Source organism: Odontomachus brunneus, unplaced genomic scaffold (genome assembly GCF_010583005.1).
Source record: "Odontomachus brunneus isolate Ranch 3 - 2012 unplaced genomic scaffold, Obru_v1 Obru_scaffold_044, whole genome shotgun sequence".
NCBI lineage: Eukaryota > Metazoa > Arthropoda > Insecta > Hymenoptera > Formicidae > Odontomachus > Odontomachus brunneus.
The window spans coordinates 1,342,476-1,366,069 of record NW_022639494.1 but is presented as its reverse complement, the minus strand read 5'-3'; the positions used below and the strand labels follow the sequence as shown (position 1 = coordinate 1,366,069).

General features: G+C 46.7%; 1 protein-coding gene across 6 annotated transcripts in view; it reads right to left on the bottom strand.

The window, feature by feature from the left end:
• LOC116844664 (nucleolysin TIAR) overlaps positions 1–23,594 on the bottom strand; it is a 475,685-nt gene that overhangs the window by 182,875 nt on the left and 269,216 nt on the right. Inside the window, exon 1 of one of the 6 annotated variants that reach the window (XM_032816517.1) lies at positions 19,739–21,217. The exons of the other annotated variants lie outside the window; for them this stretch is intronic. Within the exon in view, the coding sequence (XP_032672408.1) occupies positions 19,739–19,895 (157 nt within the window). The 5' untranslated portion in view covers positions 19,896–21,217. Of the gene's footprint in view, positions 1–19,738; positions 21,218–23,594 lie in introns of those variants that run through there. 6 annotated transcript variants of the gene reach the window in all.

Genomic DNA, 23,594 nt, shown 5'->3' with positions numbered 1-23,594 from the left:
GGGGGGGGGGGGGGGGGGCAGACGGTGAATATGGGCTAATGGTTAAAGTTGATTATATTACCAGTCATACAACCAACACTCGAGCGGTTAACAAGACAATCTCTTTAACGTAACGCAAAGGTGGAACGAAAGAGCAGAGAGAGAGAGAGAGAGGGAAGGGGGGAGAGGAGGAAGGATGGTCGTCCATGTGACTCGTGATCTCGTTGACGTCTGCAGATTCGTCGCGAAATGTCGTTGCTGGCACCGATCTTATTATACCGTTTCTTTTTCTCTCTTTTGCGTAAGAAAATATTAACTGCTTATAAAACTTTTCACACAACTTTCTTATTTATATAGAAACGACTTTTTTTTCACCGACTAAGAGCCACCGGCTCTTAATGCAAGGAACATTTCAAAGCGGAAACTTTGATGGATTTCAATAGCGGGTAAAAACTACATAATTCTATCCATTCTCTCTCTCTTTCTCTGTGTCCATCTCCTTTCCCTTTCCCTGTCTCCTTCTCTCTCTCTACGTAATGCGTTCAAATATATTTCTTTGGCTACACGTATTTTTTATCCCCTTTTTTACCACCAGTTGCTCTCCCTTTATATCGAATTGCATAAACGTCTTTCGAAGTCGTTACAAGGCCGCTCGTACGGCTTCACGGATGTATTGTTCTCGAATCCTTAGGTACGAATACACTCGCCGTTCGTATGTTACAATTCTCACGAGCGCTGAGTGTCTCGCCTGTATTTCCTCCAGAAACTTCATTCCCAGACTTTCGCACGTATACGTATCCCACTACTCACCACTTACGCGAATACACTCAACAGGTTACTGCACCCACAGAACTTACTGCTTACGGTGTATTCAGCGCGATTCGTTTTGTTTCTCTAATATACCGTGCGTTTTCTAAAGGTGAACGAGACGATTGAAGAAGTAAAAGTAAATGGAAAAACTTGGCGCCGGGGCGAAATTGGAAGAAGATGCTGGAGGTAGTAGGTTTGCCTCCTGTCCGAGAGAGAGAGAGAGAAAACTAAACGGCAGTCGTCCGGATTAAATAACGGATCGTTTATATTAAGCGACGATTTATCGTCGCTTCCGATTACGAAGTAATCAGGGTCTTGTTTGTACGGCCGTATAAAGCACCGTGGGGACACACAGTGTCTCTCACGAAGACGCGTCGTAAAATTAACAGAAACGGAATTACGTTCGTGGCTGCAAGACAGCGCGTGTCACACAAGTTGCACAGTCGGCGCGAATTATTCGCCCGCATCGTCCTCGAGAATTTTCTCGAGTTCTCTTCCTCGAGCTTGTTTCTCGCGGTTTCGCTCCTCATCGTCACATCTCGTCGTTGACGTAGAATTCAACCGTTCTCGCGATTGACACGATGCCTGCGCTGATGGCACGTTGCGCTCGAGTCCCGAATGCAAAATGCCGATCGAACACGATGCCAGAGAATAGAGGGAGAGAGCCGAAAACGGTGGTGGAGGTGGTAATTGAGCATTGGTTACAGATTGTGAAGAGCCACGGGAAGGCCGGGACAAGAGGGAGCCGGGTATAGGGATCGAAGATAGAGCCGGGTGAAGATAGAAGAAGAGCGAGTTTCGCATTAGGAGTAATAGGCATTATCTCCATCGATCCCGGCTCGCTATCCCGTTTCTCCCACCTTGCCCATCGCCCTCGTACCATCTCCCTAGAGCTGGCTGGGTGATTGGTTCGTTCGAGCTAACCTGAGAAAAAACGCATGGGAATTCTGCCGGCCATGGGCACGGCGAGAGCGGCATCCTGATCGCGAAATGCGGGCAGCGGACTCGAGAAGAATCAAGAAAGACGTACGTGACGTATATATTGCCCAAGACGCCGCTCTCGCGTCCTTTTCAATGTACCGTCTGGATAGGAAATACAGGCTGGTCTATGCGCGACTCTGTGCTCCGCGGAAATATTACAAACGAGAAGATAGATATAACAAGAGACTTTCTCTCTGAAAAGATATACAATTAAGTGTAAACAATACAAGAGGCAAATGAGAGCCGAACATCGTTATTAAGGTGATTACATTGGAAAAAATTCATGTAAAATTCATGTAAAATATTTACATGAATATTACAATATATATGAAATCTCCGAACGTTTCGACTCTCAAATTTGGACCTTCCTCAGCCGTATCGAGTTTGAGTGATAATTAAAAAAGAAAAAACCAAATAATGTAACAAATAATGTAACGTTGTCAAAGTCTGTTCAATATTAAAGTTAAGTTGCGCATGAGTAAATATTCCGAAAGACTCCAAACTTCAGGACTGAAACATTCGGGGATTTCGTAATATTTTGTAACATTTATGTAAATATTTTGCACTCGATGTAATCATTTTTGCCTCAACAGAGGTGTTTGGCTCTTATTTGACTCTTTTATTAATATTGCAAACGAGAATCTCATGCCAGTACATGCATGATTGACGATTATCGAAAAATCGTTTTCTCCTCAGAAAAGCTTCGGCGCTAAGATGAATCTGTATAATTTACGATTTGAATTTCCGATTTCGTGGCGCAAAGCGCAGTGTATTGTGAAACCTTCCCGCCTATGCGGCACACGTGATTCAATGCCTCCTTGAACGCCATTACCAATCTTATTAACGGTGTGCACGGTGTTGAAGTATTAAAATTCGGGCATTTATTTCGATGTTTATTGTAAAATTTTAATGGACGCGCTGCGCGGCCCAACTAATTATCTAGATCATCATTTATTTAAGGCTCATTTATAATTATTCGCGTGTAGCAATATTCGAATATTTCAACAAATCTAACAGTGTTATTCAGAAGTTTAATGGTATGTACTTTCGTGTACACGTGTGTTCGCGCATTTATTTGAAATTTATGATAGATATATATATATATGTGTATATCTCACGCTGTATATTCTACAATATAACCAAAGCCGAAGTTTCACAGACGAATTACCAATATCCGCAACTTTCTCTCTCTCTCTCTCTCTCTCTCTCTCTCTCTCTCTCTCTCTTTCGTGTCTAACTCCTGCCAATTGATCGGAACACAGGATTTCGAATTCCTCCATTTTACTGCTCGACTCGACAATAGTCTTCGCGAGCCCCGTAATTCTATCCCGCGGCAGCGATAACTAATCAGGATAAATTAGGGCGTGTCGTTACTCGGAACTTCAAAGTCAACGACGGGCGTGAGATACCGCGGCGCAGTTTTTACGACAGTTTTACCACTTTTCCATCAGCGCGCACGGCCGTGGTGCGTCACGTGGAAGAGGGATGACGGTGACTAATTGTCGTAAAGGCGATCATGATATGTCCCGGCTCGTAAATCTGATTGGCTCCGCTTACTGACCCCGCGTTCGCAATCTTGCCAGCAGGATCCTTCGCCACATCGCGCGCGCGCACACACACACACACACACACACACGTACATCCTTCCGCATCCGAATTCGGGTCGGAATTTCAGATGCTCTGAAATCGCTCGCAGTCTTTTTCAAAGATCCGGAGATATAGCATTCCTTGACGAGGCGTCGTTGAAGTAGGGACCGAAGACGATCTAGATGCGATCGCAAATGTCTTCCAAGTGGAAATCGCGCGAGCTACATGGTCGAGGGCGGAGAAGTAATGCGATGGTATTAAAATTCCGGGCCGCGCGCGTTGGTGCGCAAACTTGAATGCATGTATTAAACATGCAGATACAGTACGCGTGTAGGGATGTATTCGCATTAATATTTAATATTCCCGTGATTTCTTATTGAATGCTCAATTGAATGTCTTTCCTCGTCATTTTGCAGAATAAAATTGTTGCCGCACAATTATTACCTCTCTTCCTATCGTACTTATTATAATTTACATTATATGCTCTCGTTACAACGACCTGGGTGATCCGCTCCCTTCAAGGCGATATCGTCTTTAACAAAAGACCGAAGTAATGTATGCGGATGCAGTTTATCTTGAATCTTCAACTTGTTCGAGATTAAAATTCAGCGACCTATATCCCCCATTACTTTCTTTTTTCTTACGGGGAAATAAGAAACTCATACAAGGTAACGCGAATAACGCAGGCGGATTTACATGCCTCGAGATTTGCGTTTTCAGCGTTCTCAACGCGTATGGAAAAAGTGGTCGAACGAGTGCGAATAAATTTGACGCGAATTGGTACGCCAGACATCTAATCACGAGTTACTTTGCCTAAGACCAACCAGCTCGAGCGCAAAAAAATACAATTGGATGCGATCGCGAGGAGAAAACGGACTTTACATCGCGCGCGCGCGGCGCACACACACGAAGAAAAGCTAGCCGCGGTGGAAAGTTCACGACAGTGAGAGGAACAGAGCGAGCCAAGGCGTGGCGGAGAAAACTGAGAGAGAGATCGGTGAGACTAAGTGCATCACACAGTGGGAGCCATCTTTACTTGCGTGGCATACGGTTCATCCCGGCAGAGTTTCAGGGAAACCAGAAGATAGCTGGATAGGTAATGCGATGCGGCAGCATCATCCCTTATCCAAAGGCACCCCCGTCCTGCCTTCTTCTCCCTCTCCCTTCTGCCAGCCCCTGTCCGCCCGCTCCTCTATCCTTTCTTCTCGCAACCCTTCCCCTCGGCCTCATCGTCTACGACGGATCTCGGTAGTCTCCGATAAGTAGGTCTCTATCGAGATTATCTGGAGCACCCTGTAAGATTATTACAACGTTTGGGATATGGCAGCCCCAATCTAATAACCGAGTTGTCCTCCCAAATTCATTCTCGCCCAAGAGGTTGTCGCTAACCCGCGTCACCTTTCATTCGGCTCGAATTCACCGTCGGGTCTCATTCCAGTGCGGGTGCACCGCGGGTGCGTTCGCTCGTTCAGCTCATTCGGAATTAATACGTTCGGATTTATAAACGGTTCGGGAATTTCCGAGATCTTCGGGGGATAGTTCTCGCATGAAGAAGACGGCGCCGAGCGCGTGTATAGCGCGTAACGTAGTTACCGCGAATTCGCCACAACCATATCCCGAGCACGGTAAACGAGCTCGCGCGTTTCCGAAGATCCCCCGTGAAATTTTAGGTAGAATATTGTGGAACTCGTAAATAGTTGAGATATCTCTTCTTCCTGTGCGTCGTAGATTCTCATTGAATCTGTATGTCCCTTTCAAGGGTCGCGCGGAGTAAATTACACTTCCAAACAACAGATACGCGAGTAACTTTGTCTCTACAAGAACGAGATCTTATTAGCGAAGTGAGAGCACCTCGTCGTCCTCCTCCTCCTCGTCCTCGTCGTCGTCGTTGTCGTCGTCGTCGTCGTCGTTGTCGTCGTCGTCGTCGTCGTCGTTGTCGTCCAACGACTTCAAGAATCGTCGGCGCACGAGAGGAGGACGCCTTGGCGCGTATGCCGCGCGTTGCCCGCCAGCGAGGTAGCGACGTAAAATTTTTAATAGGGACGCGCGGAAAGTGTAGTGCTGCAATCCGTAGGACATTATACGCTATAACGAGGGTGTGAGTAGAAGGCGTTAGCCTCGCACGAAGTGGAGTCCGCCATAATGCAGCACGAAGATAGCGTCCTTTCTCTCCCGCGCGCGCGCACGCGCGCGCGCGAAGGGTAATAAATATGCAAATAAACTTTGCTCGTTAACCTATCGGACTTCGATAGACTCGGGCGATTTTCGTTTAGTTCGGTTGCGTGCATCTGATAAAAATGCTGTATTTCGCGGATGATCGCGAAAAAGTCGCCGTCTCGGGGGAGACGTGGCTCGGCTAATTGCGAGGTTGATATAGATATAATGATGTAGAGTCGCGAAAGTTAGGCAGCCGTGCAGAACTTTACGGGCATAATCCGAGCCGAGTGTTACGAGGCGCGTTCTTCCTCGCGCATATACGTTACAGTCGAACGGCGTTTCATCGTATATCAGCCGAGCGCTTCTCGATTCGATTTATGCAAAAATCCTCCCTCCTCGCAGTTTCGGACGTTCTCGTTAATTGAGACGTAAGCGCCGCCGCGTGATTTACTCCCCGATTCGATTGTATCGACTGACATCTCGCGCGGTGGAAATCTAATTCGGCGCATCCTCTTTGCAAAAGTGAAAATTGCACTCGCCGCTCGACACACCGGCTGACACGCGACGCGCCGTCTCGCGAGGAAGCAACAGCTTCCCAGCTGCTCTCGGGATCCTGCTGCAAATATATTTACTGCGAGCACATTGCGTTATGTGTATAAAGGCTAACCCGCAAGGTATATCGCGGTTTTAAAGCATCCACTGGATAATTCAAACTATTTCGCAACTTTCGACGCTCACCGCTTTAAACCGCCTTGCACAGTCGTAGGTGAAGAAGAAATATGTCGATACTTTCAGAGTTCTGACCTTGATGTCTTTCGCGATATACGTGTCGTTAAACTTGTTGTAACAAAGAGACGCACACATGTTACCGACGCCGCGGAGCTCGCTCGTGTGTATATACAATCATGTTTGCATTTTTTCCAAGAGTACTTACACATTTTTCACAGATACAATTATTTTGGGAGAGAGAGAGAGAGAGAAAGAGAGAGGGGAGAGATAGTCGCTTGTGTTTTACGAACCGCGTTCCCATCACGCGACGCCGTGACACGAAATTATTTGCTCGGCAAAAACGTAACTCCATCTTTATCTTTATCCCGTGCATTATGGAAAGCCACGCGAAAAAAGAAATAGATTTACCACTACGTATACCGGTACACGTCACTGTTTTTGCTCGCGGCATGTTACATTGGTAACGCGTTAGGTGAATGCGCTATAATATTAAGTGGTGTCTTATGTAGTACCTAGCTACCTACCTATTTTCAAACGCCGAGCACTTCCTTCCACCACCATCACCACCCTCTCATTCCGCGGTCTTTCTTCTTACCGCGTTACCCCCTCCCCCTCCCCCTCGCATTCTCTATCTATCCTCGCCGGTGGAGCGTAATTCAATTCAAGTCGAGCGGAGTGGAGGCATCAAAATATTAGCATATTGATCAGCCTACCGCGACCCGCTCTCTTAAATCCACGAGCGTAAAACGCACTTAATGCGAGCAACCACTTTGGCTGTTACTACAGCGAATGCAATATCCGTCGCACGGAGTAACCGTCCGCGTTGTATTCGTTATCTGACAAGTTTTTACAACATGCATAAAGAAGGCGTCGCGTCGCGACGCACACGCGACTACACGTTCCCTCGTAAACCAGACAGGCGTACGAAAGTACGTGGTGACAATACAGTGTCGCGTGAATAGATATATTGTGTAAAGCGCATCTCAGCTAGTCTCGCAATGTACGCTCTCGACGCAGCTATATCCCGCACAAATAATGTTGCGCGCCTCCTCTGAAGGGACTCCACGGACACCCGGTGGTTTCGGTTTTACGGTGGGCGTAAAGAAGAATTGAAACGTCATTCGAGGGCCGGGTGGAATAAATTACTCGCCGATTGTAGAATGCACGTAGACCCTCGGCGGCGTTGCGTGTCGTGATCCTTTTATCGGGTTTATAGTGCTTTACTGAACATTTAAGAGAAACGGGACGAAGGAGCGAGGGAGCGCGCGCGCTTGGAAATGAAACGTCTCTCTCGTGGACGGGGTGCTAATATGTTAATTTAACGCGCGCCATGGATATATATTTATCTCGTGGCAAGGAGATCCGCATTTTCCCGACACTTCGCAAAACCGGAGAGCGTTCAGGTTTTGTCCCGAAGCAGATGCGACAAAGGCGGAATATATCCCTAAAATTCCTCTGTGAAATAGCTCCATTGAGGGACGCGAGGCGTACGATAATAATGAATTTTGAAATATCGGCACGTGAACGTGCCTAATGATGGCGCGTTTTAGCGCAGGGACAACGGGCTTTGAAGAGGTACGTTATCCGCGCTCGCCCTTTCAAACAACCCTTCAGCGCGACACGCGACCTCCCGATTAAAGCAAATTTCACGCTGAAATAGTTTTCGCGCTTGTAATATTTCTCGGTCTTCTTTGCCGAGACGACGGGTGGAATTTAGCGGAGCGTCGCGAGGGAGTGACACTTTTTGCCATGTTGAAAATAATTCTTTCGGATTGTATGTCACTCTCTATCTCGAATTACGCTTCCCTTAATCGACTTGTCAAACGGATTCCGATACGAAACGCGATTATTCGAAGGAAGAGCTCCACTCGAGTTAATCTAATGAAATTAATATTCATTCGTCGCGCGCTGCTTGTTTTTCCGACGAAATAGGTATGTTTAACCCGTGTTAATCGGGGGAAGCCGAGAAAGAAAGAGAAGGAAAAAAGTTAACTTGTTATTTAAAAATAATCTCTTTGCTAAGCGAGATGTGAGTCAACTAGTCTCTGTCCATTTTTAATTACACGCTTAGGGAGCGTTTCCGTTTCAGGAATGACCCAGTTGACGGGCTAACAATGTGTCCGACGCAAATTAAACGGTGAATATTGATAAAACAAATTCCTATTAATAATAATATTGCTAATTAACGTCAATCAAAATGCACGACTTATGTACGATAATTATAAATTTTTTAATGTACCAAATAACACACGCATCATATGCACACACATAATATAAAAGTCGTTTCACGTAGACATGAACTTTTTTCTCAATTTATTTCGAGTCGTTGTACAATCAACCGTGTCATTAACAAACGTCCATTCGATCCGTGCGTTTCGCCTCGCGAACGTGAGATGCGAACGATTCAGCGGTATTAATTCCGCGAGAGATCAAAAAGGGATAGCAGAATTATATGCCGGCGAGACTCGGCCGGCCGTATAAATCAAAGCATCCTGGCGTTATTATTACTGTACATCACTTGGTCACTCGGGCAGTCGATTTCGATGGCACGTCGAACCAAACGATTTACGGTAGGTCGTGCATCTCGAGGCGCGAGAACTCGACCCGGCCGGCGAACACGACTTCCGCATCCGGCTTACAGCTGCTGCTTTATAGGGTAGGTAGGTAGGTGTACGAGGGAGTGCTCTAGTCACCCAGCCAACCAGCGTTGCGCCAGCTAGCTGGCTAGCCAGCCAGCCAGTCAGCCAGCCAGCCAGCCAGCTAGCCAACGAGCCGACACACCGTAGATACCAGTTTGACGCCTGCTGGTCGGAGAAGCATCTACCATTAACGGGGGAAAACATAAGAAGGAACTTACTAGTCATACCTCCTGTGCAACATCCCCTGACGCTGACACTAGCGTAGTCATAACGCCACGAGCGACGCGTTTCTTGCCGTGGAAGGATGAGATGATGAAAGGGCGTAGAAAGCGAGATGATTGGCAATTAAGTGCCCTCAACCTTTCACCGAACAAGAGAGAAAGAGAGAGAAGGATAGACAACGAGAGTGAGCGAGATTGTGTTATTGTGTGTCACTCTCTGGCGAAATTCCGAAATATTCTTCGCGTCGTTATCGGGGAATCCGGAGAGAACAAACGGGATGTCGCGGAAACGCGCGACATCGGCGATCGAACAAGCAAACGACGAATAAATAAGCTCGCGCGCGATCTTTTCTCTCTCTCTCCCGTCCGATATAATATACATTTGCCGTCGATCGAATTTTCGCGTATGCCTTTTTCCTCGAGATCGTCTTTCGCGGGCGAGTCTTTTTGATGCCAAATTTTAGATTTATCCCTCGATGAAAGGGGGTCAGATTTTGCCCCGGCGTCCGAGGCAGCCGGCCAAGTTGTACGCAGAGACCCATGCGGTTTTCCACGTGTCTACCACCACGAGACTTCACGCTGAAACGGACAGTAGAGGAGAAAAGAGAGAGAGAGAGAGAGAGAGAGAGAGACGAGCGGAGAGGAGAAAGAAAGGCAAGAGAGGGAGGGGAAGAGAGAGAAAGAGAGAGAATTTCGGCGAAGATTCCGATTCATACTTCGTCCACTTCCGCGATAGTACGCTTCTTCTATATATCCCAGCGTCGCCAGTATTGCCACCCTCGTTCTCTCCCCTCGGGAGCCGTATACGTAGGTATCGTCGAATATTTCGAATTCTTTGTCCCCGCGACAATGTCTTCCCTCTCTCTCTCTCTCTCTGTCTCGCTCTCCTCGCTTTCGTTCTCTCAATCTCCCTTCCTGTACATAGCGCGCCATTTGAGGGTGCAAGGGAGCAGTGTACGAGTCCGCTTGATATTACCGCGCTCCGTTTTTACGGGAAAATGGGTTCTAAGCACCGACGGCGGACTCGTTCCCGGCTAAAACAATATCATTTCATCCCTCCCCTCTCGGTACCTGGCTTCCCCGCTACGGTCGGATCGCTTGTTTGGCCGCGACAGGTACTGCCTCGACTTTTCGCATCGCGTCGCATCCCATCGGTGGACTACGAGCGGCAGCTATATTCGGTCCTCTGGGTCACGACCATACCGGAATCTGTACGACTGGGCGGGCGCGGCGGAGCAACGCGCGCGGCGCAGCATGGGCAGTAGTCGCAGCCATACCCCTTCGTCTCCATCAAGTTTAACTTGGCGCAGCGAATTTCCAAGTACCGTTTTACGAGTTTTCGTTGCCACTGGGAATAGACGGATCAGTCGTTACGCCGCTCGGCAAATGTTATTCCCGAAGTGAGTACCCGGTCGGTATGCTCCCGGCCATCTCCACGGAGGAAGACTGATAATCAATTTTGCAACGCGATTCCAATTCGTTTGCGACGCATTCGGGGCTACGAAAATGTCGTTAGCTGGCTGGCTCTCACCCTCATTCTATTACGGCGGACGGAAGTTTTTCAGTTCTCCCTCCCCCTTTCCTCTTCTCTTCTCCCCCCTCCTCTTTAAATCGCTCAGATTTGCGCGACGTCGCAACTGACGGATTAGCCGTGTTTTTCGACGATTATGAGAAAGTAATTAACGAATCCCGTCGGGGACACACCAAGCTCGCGGCGCGATGTATATGTACGTGTCTTATATGTTGGCGATTATATGCCCAGGTATCGTATCGATCGCAGCGCGTCTATGTGTCGCGTATGCCCGCCGACTTGATACGAAGGAACGTGTCGAAGAGAAATAGTTTTCTTCCACAATTTGTAAACGTCACTCGCAATGCATATAAATTCGCGCGCTATGCGAGACGCGTTTTCTATTTAGCGATAACTTTTTTAAACAAGAGTTATCGCCGTAATATTCGAGCAGCGCTGAGGCTTTGCAGCAAACTGTTACCCACGATTTACGTATTTATCATGTCGGGTTTGGAATCGAAAAATACCCACTCCTACGCCCAACTCAGCAGAAAATGAAGTATGACTCCGGTATTTTCGAGGAAGGATACTTAAGAACGTCGGTTTTTCCTTAATGCAAAAAGGCAACGCTCGCCCGAGAGAAAGAGGAGACAGAGAAGTAGGTGATATCGCAGAACAGTAGTGCCAAGTAGAAATGTCATCCGTTTCAATAGATTCTACTAGCCGTGAATTTATCACGGATATCGACATTCACCGTACGGATCGTAACCCAAATCTCAAGGAGTCAGGTATTACGCGCTGAAAAGTTAAACAGGAAATACGCCGGGGACGGCGGGATTTCTTCGACTCGTGAGATTACTCCCGACGGGTAGACGGATTATCGCGAATTTCAGAGTCCATTGTGTAACGATTACAAACTATCGACGATACCTCGAAGATGAATTTACCTTTCGAGGAGCTGGAAAACTCGAGGGGTGGGAAAACTCCTCTCTCCGTGAAAAGTCTCTTGTCCCTAATTTATCTTGATTTTCGTGTATCTCGGTGAACGAGGGCCCGAGGCTTTATTGTGTAGCTTTGTGTTTCAATAATGTCCCGCCGTAATTTTACATCTCGACTGTTTCCAACTTCTGTTTTCATTTCACTTCGAGATAGGACACGATAACAGCTCACCCCAGGATTATTAATAAACATCTGAATTCGTAATAGAAAAGGCATTCTATTATGACTCCTCCCGCTGCTCGCCGACGGGAGTAGCCGAGGCGAATAACACCGCTAGTAAATGAGAGACAAAACGGAGGCGTAGAGAGAGAAAGCTTACGCTAACGCTTTTGTCGTTCGAGCTCGCTGCTATTGATTTAACGCAAGCGAAAGAAAGCCCCACCGCCGCCGTCATAGATTGACAGTTTCTCTTGAAAGCAAATTGTTTTACACAAGGTGTACAAGTGTGTACAATGTATAGCCGCGTTTTTATTGGAGGCACACACGCGAGATTCATCGTAACGTCAAACGTGCAATCCTCTCACGAGAGTCGATTATCGTGACAATTCGACAAGCTGAATCTCGCGATAAACTTCGTTAGAGCCCCGCGGTTGTATCGCTATCGCAAATATAATGTCACACAAGTCGGATCAAATTGACTCTCAATAACCGTCTATCGGAGCAAGTCGCGTCTCGAGGCGGGTTACCGTCACGACTATAAATACGGATCTTGTTAGATCTTAACGCGATAATGCGCAAGGTCTCCCTATGATCGATACAATTGTTAAGCCGGCCGTATTAGCTGCAACTAATATATCGCAACAGCAACGACAGATAATGGCGCCAGCACGCGGCCGAGGTAATATTTGCCCAAAATATCCGTTGCAGAGACAGCGCTCGCGAAATACGAAACTGCACAATAATTTCACGTGTCAGAAGTTTACCGTGAAAACTTGCGCGACTTCGACTACCGTTTTCTGGGAACGACTGGCGTGCATGCGAACGAGGGGAAGACGTCTCGCGCAAAAATTGCGCTCGAATCCACGTGGAATATCGCCGTGGATAATAATTTCTTTCCTCTCGTTGCTTCCCATCGATTGAAAAACAAACAGGTCGGATGAAACATTTTTACCGCTCTAATGATCGCGTAAAGAGATAACGGCGCGAGCTGCTCGCGTTACGTGGCATTAAGAAGTGGAGCGCGTGTGCCACACGCGCGTATACAACGCATCAAGGGACGTATCGCTCTGATTATTTAAATGTTTAATATCTGGCGCGGCGGTATAAAATAACAGAGCGCTTTCAGGGAAAAGGATATCTCTCGGATAATTCGCGTGTGCTTTGATCTGTTCACTCCAATCCCCGGCTAAATGCTACAAACAGTCGCGTTATAGCGAAACATGTTTCACGTGTCTGCGGTCAATTATACCGAGCATCGGTAAACTCGTATTAATACTATAAAGTAATATCCGGAATGTACGATTAATAATGTCCGCGGTAAAGAAAAGCGAAGGATTTAATAATCTCTCATTTTGACGATATTCGACGAAATAGCATTATTCGGTTTGACGTCAAGGTTTCATTATCCGCATCGCGCGATTATCAATAAAACATGTAACATAAACACGCGCAACGGCTATATTAGATTAATATTTCCGATACAACTTAACTTTCTCGTATGACATCCATCAAAACCCGTCACAGAGCAAACATCGTAGTTATCAACTGCCGAATAATCACACAATGACGCCGAAAACGCGGATATCTCTCGTTTGACGTACAATGTGCGCGCGTGCGCGAGAAAAAGAGAGAGAGATTTTTCGGTAACATCCGCGAAATTGACGTCAATTGACAGCTGCTCCTTTTGTTAACTCAAGAGTACGATTCAACGCGTGACGTGTATGTGTGATTCGATGGGAGATCGTGTTTCTCAGTCCGGTGTTCATAATGGATTCGGCGTAACGAGTATGTTACTTTTAAGTCGGGTAATTTAGAGTCGAGGATGCTCTACGCGAGAATCGAAACAAGCCGCAATCAAAGGCAGGCGCGGAAAACGCGGAAACTTAAGCGCAACCGAATAAAGTGGCCCCGTAGCGGGTAGTTGGCAAGAGGCCGGCTGGGTGGCCTGGGCGCGGGGAGGGCGGCCGCGAGAGGGTGAATATAGAAAGGAGGGTTGGTAACCGCCCCTGTAAGGTACCTACGTGGCATTGAGCGCCGCGGATGGTGGTGGCGCGGGCTGGCGCGCCAACTAAAATTGAATCTGCGAACGAAACTTGGGTAACCTCGTCAGGAAACCGAAGCTAAAGCCATCCATCGCCCGCGCTTTCGTTGCCGGCCCCGGTTGCCGTCGGCGCAGCCATCGTCGACTTCCGCTTTATCTGGAAGAATTGTTCTGCCTCTTGTTTTTTCCCTACCACTCGAGTTCGTCACTTCTTTTCCGTTCGCGCCATTCCACGCGGCCGCGTTTCCGCCCGGACGACACTCATCGGAGACGTGGATCTACGTGTACTCGTGTCTCGACAAATTAGTCTGGGACACCGGGACGCGCGACGATCGAGCCGATGTTTGACACGGGTCAATTCATCGGCCGCGGTCGATCGCTCGGAGCTCGCTAATCTTACGAAACTCCCGCCGACTCGGCGCGGAGAACTTGGCTACTTGTATCGCAAATGGTGTAAGTGCTTCGTGACATTATGAATTTCGATGGCACGCGAGTGTGTGAGCCGAGGTGGCGTCTGTGTCTCGATAACTCAACTGAGAAATGGCAACAGACTCTGCTTCGAGCTGTTTATTCTACGAAGATCTCTCGTAATTTCGATCGATGTTTGTATGATCGAAAGGGTGCTCGAGTAGACGTAATGGACGCTACGCTACATAAAGCCCAACACCTTATTGCGTTACTCGCCGCTGCGGAGGCATTCTTTCCCGCGAGCTATCGATTACCATTTTCCAAAATGGCATTTTGCGATGCAAATATTAACGCCCGTAAGAAAGCCTTTGCGCAATTCGTGTACTACGCCGTTCGCGAGTTGCGTTCAAACGTATTTCACGTATTAATGGCCAGCTCCTCGCTATTACGATATATCGAGCAGACAAACGACTTTACGAGCACTTACCCCTTAGGTGCGAGAGATCTGTATGTGGAAAGTGCATCCACCAGTTTCCAGGGGGTTTGGAAAAATCATTGTCGCGAAAGTCCTCTCCTCTCGGCGCGGAACAAGAGGAAAACCGACGTTGTCGCGCATATCGAATAACGATATTGATGCAATTCGCATAACTACGTAAACTACATTTGTTAATTTGTTCAATTATTCTCTATGCGTCATTATTAATATGTAATTTTTGCGGGAAATATAATATTCATATGTCAGAGATATAAACGAATCGCGTGTACAAATAGACATTTCACGAGATGTGACATTGTATCGCTATGATATTATTTAAACGCGGAAATGATGGAAAAAGATTTTGCCGTTACACGACAATGTATATACATCATATTATGGTAAAAAGAGGAAGAAGGATATCCAAAAAAATCATTATTGCAAATCAGAAATGACTTGATATTTCCGTGAATCACTGAGAAATGTCTTGGTTGAGCTTTCGATCGCTCATCACGAGGACGAGAGTAGCATCGGAGGTGTTTCGCAGTTTGCATTTGCACGATCAAGGAGCATTAGTTACTTCGCTAACAGGAGTTCGCGATGAGAGACCATTGACACGTCAACCGTAACATTACGTAGCACCATGTGACTCGCGGCATGCCGAGGTACAATGTAGTACCACCTGACGCAAACCCATCATTTATAACGTAGTTTTCAGATAGCCCAGATTAATCGTCCTAAAATTATGTCGAAAGTTTCATTTGAAAGCCGTACACTAAAATAACACATCGTCGTATCTATCACGTTATGCGCTGTTCGACAAAAAAAAGGTACATATATTCATCGTGAAACCGAGAGAAATTATAATTTGTCAATTCCGATGTCACTTTACCGTGACAATCGTGTCAAACTAATAAAATCAGAAACTGCATTTAAAGAATTAAATTGCATTTACGTTTCCACCGATCCGACCCGGGATATTTCCAGTACATTTAATAAATTATTTCCCTCTTACTCATCTGGTAAAGTACAAAAAAAAGTACTTGAATGTAACTTGTCGATTTGATCGAGAACGACAATTTTTGCTCGTTTTTTCCCGCGGAGATAAGTTCCGTCCTAGGTCCGAAACGCTATTGGAAATGGAGCTAATTTAGTTAAGTCGGGATATTCAATCGTACCTCCTCAATTCCCCTTGTTACTGTGCTTAACTCTGCGCGCGTTGTAAATAACGAACGCCTTGTAGTCGGTCTGAGAGTATCGGATGGGCTGCGAGGCGCCATTCATAAGTCGTTGTCTAAGTCAATCGGAGACTGCATCTCGTAAAGGAGCTGCGACAATTGGAGGAAGGTTTGCGCCGGCAAGACAGAGAGAGAAAGAGAGAGAGAGAGAGAGAGACAGGAAATAAGGGCTTCGAGAAGCGCGCTCCTGGAAATCCGCTTTTGGTTGTTTCGTTCCACGACAATTAGCGCGATTGATCTTCGACGAACGAACGAACGAACGAGGGCGAGGGCGAGAGAACGAGAGGGCGAGTCGCCGTACGAGGAAATGTCGCGACGTCTGGTGGTCTTCGATAAATTCCGTACACCCACCCTCGTCCCACATATAGCCGACCTACGCATACTACGCAGGCGAAGTATACGTGGCGATGTGGCACACGGCGTGCCGGGGAAATCGCGCCCTTGTTACGCTTCCACGACACGTACGCTCGCGATGTAACGGTAACTACTGCTAGTACGTGCTAAGTGTGCGCGGCTAGGGATTGCCCTATTGGCAGCTGTACATATTCCACTCTTAGGATTACGTACACGTATGCAAACATAGCCGGCGTGCGAGAGCGGGGCCCGGCGCCGCGCCGCGCGGTGCGATGCGGCGCGGCTCCGCGTCGCGTCGCCGATATATTATCGCGACTTTTCGCGCCAAACGGAAGATGTTATCCGGCTTAGGGTGTGTATGTGTATATGCGCGCGCGCGAAGGGAACCAATCGCTTCCGCTCGCACGACCGTACGCGGTCCTTCCGGCTTTTTACTTGAGCGAAGAAAAATTCTGGCTTGAGCGCCATTTGAGTAGCGTTTACGGTGCTCTGGAGCGGCGCCAAAGGCCTTTCCCGGATTTCGACGCGCCCGGTTTAATAGCAATTATGCATTTTTAATCGGCGGATAATCGCGCGGCTTGAATGTGCCCGTGGCGCGGTTATTACCGCGGCAGGTGTTGTCACGACGTCTGTTATCTCCGCGGCCGAATTAACGCGAGCTGCAGCAGGGAGCCTTTCTGCCGTCCAACGAATTCACTTCTTTCAGATGCTGAAATCAATCACGAAGTTGTTGTTAAATAGTTCGGATCGTTAACTGACGGGTTGCAACGCGCATTTGAATTTCAATGCGGGTGACGGGCGGTCGAACCTACTACCGCCCTTATCCCCTTCTCCACGAGGGAGCGTTTCCTTTATAAGCGTCAAAATGGGAGCGCGGGATGGTCTTAACTTTGCGAAAAAATGTATCATGGCAAAATGCATCGAAATAAACCTTCAATCCATCTCACCCGTGTTTACAATCTACGACAAAAATTGAGATTGACAATCGTTAAAATTTTTTTAGACGCTCTCTAATATTTATCCGAGACGGCATTACAGAGTTTGACTCAAACTAATGTTCTTTTGGCAGATTTTTTAGCTTCCTTTCGCATTTGTGGTAGAAAAATGAATTCGATCAAACTAGCAGACAGTTGCAAGCGGAGGTCCGCAGATACACTGACGCAAGCACCAGATAGTGTTTCGCTGTTACGAGTTACAAGGCTTTGGAGTCGCGAATTTGATTGGAAAAACGTTAAAATTTCAGGAAAGAGAGTTTCCGAGCGTTAAAAAGAGGGTATCCAAAATTCCTTCTGTATAAAACGACAATTGAACAATTTGACCTCTTCGGTCCTGGTGTTCAGTCGGCGAGACATTTTTTCCAATTTCATTTCCATTTGTAACCTGACTCTTCTTGCACTTAAAGTGTATAAAATCATATATTCAGCACGCTGGACTATTGATTAATACGTGGGAAATTTTGTCTTGACATCTTTTAGAGAGAGTCAGAGTTATGGACTCGGAAAGAACTTCCTACTATTATTAATTGATAGTCCAACATACTGAAAGTATAGTTTTATCTTCAAGTATAAAGAGAGCCAGGTTATAGACTCAGAAAAAATGTCCAACTGACTAAACACTAGAACTGAAGAGGTTAAACTTGCAAGTTGAGTCTGCAGATTTAAAGATTTGTATAGAAATAAAAGATCGAAACTATATTTCGACATTAGAACGCCTACGCTTGAATACGCGCTCAACTTAGGTTACGTGACACTTTTAGTCATCTTCGGAGTAGCTCCCCGCGTAATTCCCCGCGATACATTCCGCAAAGCTCCGACTGTTGCGTCACGCTCCTGATTGTTACTGCCGCGCGTTCACCTGTTACTGTTCGTCCTTTGTCGCGCGTATCTCTTTGAGACAAGTTACGTTCTGTTTTTAGCGTTACACATCACGCTAGTTTCGCGCCATGGTGAGTGCTTTGACATTTGTTCGACACGAAACACCCGCGCGCTCGCGCTATTTTTTTTCGCCTTCATGGCACGCGCTTCGAGGTGTGCCGCCCCCCGCTGTGCACGTCTTCTTGCACGGATATCTCTCCCTTCGTTTCTTTGCAAATTGAATTCGCATTCACGGCTATCACCGTCGGTCTTGGACCGCCTATCCCCTACCTGCTTTCCCATGACGGAATTGCCGTCTGTGTTGTCCACCATTGGCTTGTAAAAACCTGAAGTGTTATGCAATAATCCTTACATCGCTCGATTGCCTCTTGACTTGTCATCTCCGATTTCAGAGCGCATTTCGTGGCCACCATCTATTTTTCATGATAATTCCGCTTCGCGGGACGTCCACTCGCGTGACGCTAACAGCTTGACAACTTTTTTGTAACATTGTCTGGTCTGCGCTACCTGCGGTCGCTTTCACGGTTCGCGGTTCATTCGCGTTTGTCTACTTGTACCGTGAATTATTACTATCATCGGATGATTGCGATCAAATAATCATGTAGCGAACGTATTAGTGGGATGACATGTGAATAATAAGGTTTCACACTGTTAATTCGCGGTCTGGCTCTTATTAGCTCAACCGATATTTGCATCCACATTAGTATTTTCAGACAATATAACGTGCCTCTTTTTAAATTGCATTTATTTATGAAGAAAAATATCTATGTGAAATGTTTGTACGATTAGAGTATAGTTATGATAGAAATTTTCTGGATTTTTTGTAGCATGACTATAAAAAAAAGATTTATTTCTGATAATTATTTTTATGCGAGTGTTGATATCTCTCTCTCTCTCTCTCTCTCTCTCTCTCTCTCTCTCTCTCTCTCTCTCTCTCAATAAGTCTCTTTTGTTTGTCTCATTATATGATTTTTGTAATATTTAAATCGGAGATATTACACACACACACACACACACACACACACACACACACACATATATATATATATATATATATATATATATATATATATATATATATATATATAAAATGTCTGTCTATTCTCTATAAACTCCTAAACACTTTGACCGATCTGGACCAAATTTTGCAGTTACTCTCTAGTATCCTGCGAAAAATATAGGTTACCGTAAAAGCTAGACCACCTTCCCCTGATTTCATCCCCTTGACGCTATGTGCTAATCTGGGCAACGTAGAGTTTAAGTTAGTAATTTATAATTAAGAAATCGAATTTTGTGCATCTTACGCTAACTCGCCTTTTACAGAATCCAAATCTCATTATCGAAAATGCCGATTTTTCCCGTCAACGAAACTTTGACACGGGCGCGACGTTAAAAGTAGCAATTTAACAAATCGCGTCTGTGCGAGAACGACGTTCTCGACTCGAGCAGCGTGTACCGCGCTACAAGTGACACGGCCAATAGAGCGTGTCTGACAACAGAACGTGGCGGTTGAATGTATCTTAGAGCGGCGCCTAAACTCTAGCGCAAAGCCATAAATCTATACTATAAAGCGGCACCTGATTTGTTGGCGGTCGCTGCTGTGTGGCTGAGCGTAGTCGCTGCAGTCAGCTTAGGTGGTTCTATCTTCTGCGGCACGCTGTGCGCCGGTATCGGGGCCGGATTCGTCATAGTGGTCATCGTCGTGGGCATCATCAGGGTCGACATGGTCAGCATCTTTGCGACGTGGTGTTTGCCTCGCCGTGGTGATGGTTGAAGGGTGCAGCCGGTCACGTGATCGAGAGGGATCCTCGTGATAGCAGACGACGGTGGCGGCGATGCGATCGCGATCGCCGATCTCTGCCAATATTCCGCCACTTGTCACGGGTTCAAGCGCGAGAGGGTGAGACGCGCGCGGATTCACGCCAGATGCGAGCGGCTCCTCGCGGGCGATCGCGCCGATCGTCGATCGAGGTCGGAGCGACGGTGATTACGAGGTGGATCGGGCGCTCGTGCTTTCCGGCGGAAATGGCATCACTCTCGATCGGTTAATATCCGCTGACTCGCACCGCAGGGCCTACTACGGCCTACGTAGTCGTCCCTTGTCCACGAGGAAAGACGGTGTTGCTCATCGCACGCTTACGCCTCACGATCTATCTGTCGCGCCGTCAACGTGAATCGCCGTAATTCCTCTTGGCCGCGTCATTACTTCACGTCGTCGTACCACCGTAGTCGCTCTGGAATTCCAGCGCGGCGGTCAACATTTGCCGCCGTCTTGTTTCACCGTGAATTCGCCGAACTTTTCCGATTCCCCCTGGTCAACCGCGCGAGTTTCGGCGAGACACGAAAAAGTCCGATATTAATAAAATTCGAAAAGCCCCCGAATTCGTCAGTTAGCCCTCGAACACTCACAGTTTTCGCTAACGAAACGATCACACTCGCAAATCAAGTTCTCTCGGCAATCCCGCTGCTTCTTCGTCAGCGCACTATGTCAGTTCGTCTCGCAAACGTTTCTTCTTCGCCCTCTTCCGCTACTGCTTCCGCTCTCGCGTCGCTCTCGCGTGCACCACTTATCGGCGATACACCACGCAAGGGGTTGAAGCGCGTACTGGCGCACGCGGCACTGCGTGCGGAGGCGTCCGTGCGTGCGAAGTGGAGTGGCGCGCGTCGCGACGTCGAATACGCGTGCCCTGAACCACCGGAGTAAACGTCACCGACAACGACGATTTATGTAGGACACACGGTAAACGGACAGATTTGCGCACCGTCCGACGATGCCGAGCGATCGTGCACAGGGGAATCGACGACAGCAGCGATAGTTGGCGGCGGCGGTGGCGGCGGCAACGGCGTCGGCGGCGGTGGCGGTGGCGGCAACGGTGACGGCGGTGAGGTGGTGGTGGTGGTGGTGGTGGTGGTGGCGGCGGTGGTGGTGGTGGTGGTGATGGTGGTGGTGGTGGTGGCGGCGGCGGCGGCGGCGGCGGCGACGTTGGGGTTGCAACGACGGCGACGTCGTTCTCTACGCTCTCCACGCTGCGCGCGGTTACGTCACGTCTGGCCGAGCGTAGAGTCGGAACTCGTCTGGCGGGGAGAGCGCGAAGGGACGCCTGCCTTTGCCTGCCTGCCAGCCCTGGACGCCCGCCGTCGCGACGCCCAGAGGCGCCGGCGTTCCCGAGCGTCCGCGGAATCGCACGAGCTAAGACGCGAGCCAGCAGTCGCTCGCACGCCGCCACGCCGAAAGGGTTGTTCGATGCGGGAGCCAATGCAGCACCCCGCGATGATGCGTCTCGAATTATTGGCCATGCTTTTTCGCATTTTAATCGCACGCTCTGGCGAATGCCACCACAGCGATACAGCGTCGTAGCTTAAATATCGATTAAACCCCGGGTCACCGCGAGAGTGTATCTTGCGATAAATTTCTCCCGAGTTAACGGCTATCGGATATTAGCTCCGGTATAAGTAGTCATTTCCTCTTTAAGTCAGCCCCATCGGTTTATCATTTTCCTGTTCCCTCGCTTTTCTTTTCCTTTTTTCTTCTTTTTTAATATAATTAACGAGGAAAAGCTGCTGTGGAGATAAGGATAATCGACGTTCTTGCAGAGATTTTAGATTAATATTTAGACGCGCGGGTAAATGTTTATTCTGCAGACTTGTACGCGATGTTGCTTTTTATCGATTTTTTTTTAATGAAAACTAGTGATATATTTAGTTTCTCATAAAGAGAGATACATCCTGAATAAATAATTATTTTATCGCGATTGTTTGTATCCAATTTTCTGTTTTAGTTTTGTTTTACACTGCTGAAGAACGTTTTTCTTTTTATTGCGCAGAGTTAATCTATATCAATTTTGCATTTATTTTAATGCATACGTTGTCACAATCATTTCTGCTTTATTGTAACGATGACAATTATAAAATATAAAATTGTGTCTACCTATGCTGCGTGCAATAAGCCGGCAAATCGATGTTCTCGCGATAATTTATCGTTTCTGTAGAGTTAGTAAAAATTTATATTTGTTTAATTTTTTTACGACCTACTATTTTTACGCAAGAACAAATGTTGTTAAGTGTAAAAAACAACTATTTAGAGCATAAAAGCTAAAATAGGGTAGCAGCTTTGCATTTTTTTATCGTATAAAATGCTGTGTAATTATGAATACAGCAAAAACTCATTCTTTGAAAGATTTTAACTAGTTTCACGAAAATTTACGAGGCAAACGCAAAGTTTAGACTGATGGTTATTTTCTTTACGTTGGAAATGGAACGTGATATATAAAATAATATTGTATTACTCTTATTTACATTAGAAGAATTTTAATAAAAAAATTATTTAAAAACAAAATTATTTAAAAACTTTGCACTTTGCAGAGTTAACTTTACATATATCTACCAAAAGGTTGCACAATACACTGACAGGAGATACAAATGTTAATTTTTTATGTGATAAATATCTATTAATCTTTATATCGTAGTTATATAATTTATACGCGTGATACACATATACGCACACACACACACACATTACGTTTTGATTAAAAAATCGCTTTTTACGTGCGAACTCGCGCAAAGAGTAAAATTGGTTTAACATATGCTGCGAATATTCGCGTTATATAGTTTAGTTATAGCAACATTGCTTGAGAACTGAACGAATTTGTAAAATATATGTTATTTTCATGATATCCGATAAAAGAAAAACGAAAATTACTAGTAAAGAAATAATTGAAAAGGCAAGACATATTTTCAATTTTACATTTGATTTTTGCTGCAATTTCCAAATGAAACCGATCTCTTCGACGTAGCTATCAACGCCCAATACCCATTGGGGTTCGAAGTGGAACAGTGCGGCGTCTGATCCAATGCGGTTCGTATCTACTGATCCATTAAGTGGCGCCACTCGCTGGTGGCAGATCGAACTAGGGTGATTGCGATGCTGAGCTTCGACCGAATGCCGAAAGGATTTCCTCGCTGTTTTCGGTAACATTGATGCAGGGCAAGGACAGGAGTTACGTTTATCTTATTGAGCGCTTCTTGATTGAAGTTGTGAGAAAGAGCGGAAGTTTACGAGCGCCCGCGGTTCTTACAAACACGGGATAACTTTGTTTGTCTGGCGCTGAGATCCAGACACGACCATCCCGAGGAATCGCAAAAATATATCGCACAGACGTGTGATGAGCGCGCTCCAGATGTTTTTCTTTTCGCGCAGCAAAAGCGATAATAGCTGACGGTAATTTATTTAATAAACCTTTTATATAAAACGAGACCGCGCCGTCACGCTCAATGTCCATTAGGGACTCGAAGCAGCGGCGGTGTCTGATCCAATGCGGTCTATATCTACTGATCCATTAAGTGGTACCGCTCTCGCAATTTTAAAACGCACGGAGACATTTATACGGTTTAATATTTGTGCGAACATATATTTTCGCGATTGATTGAAAAGAT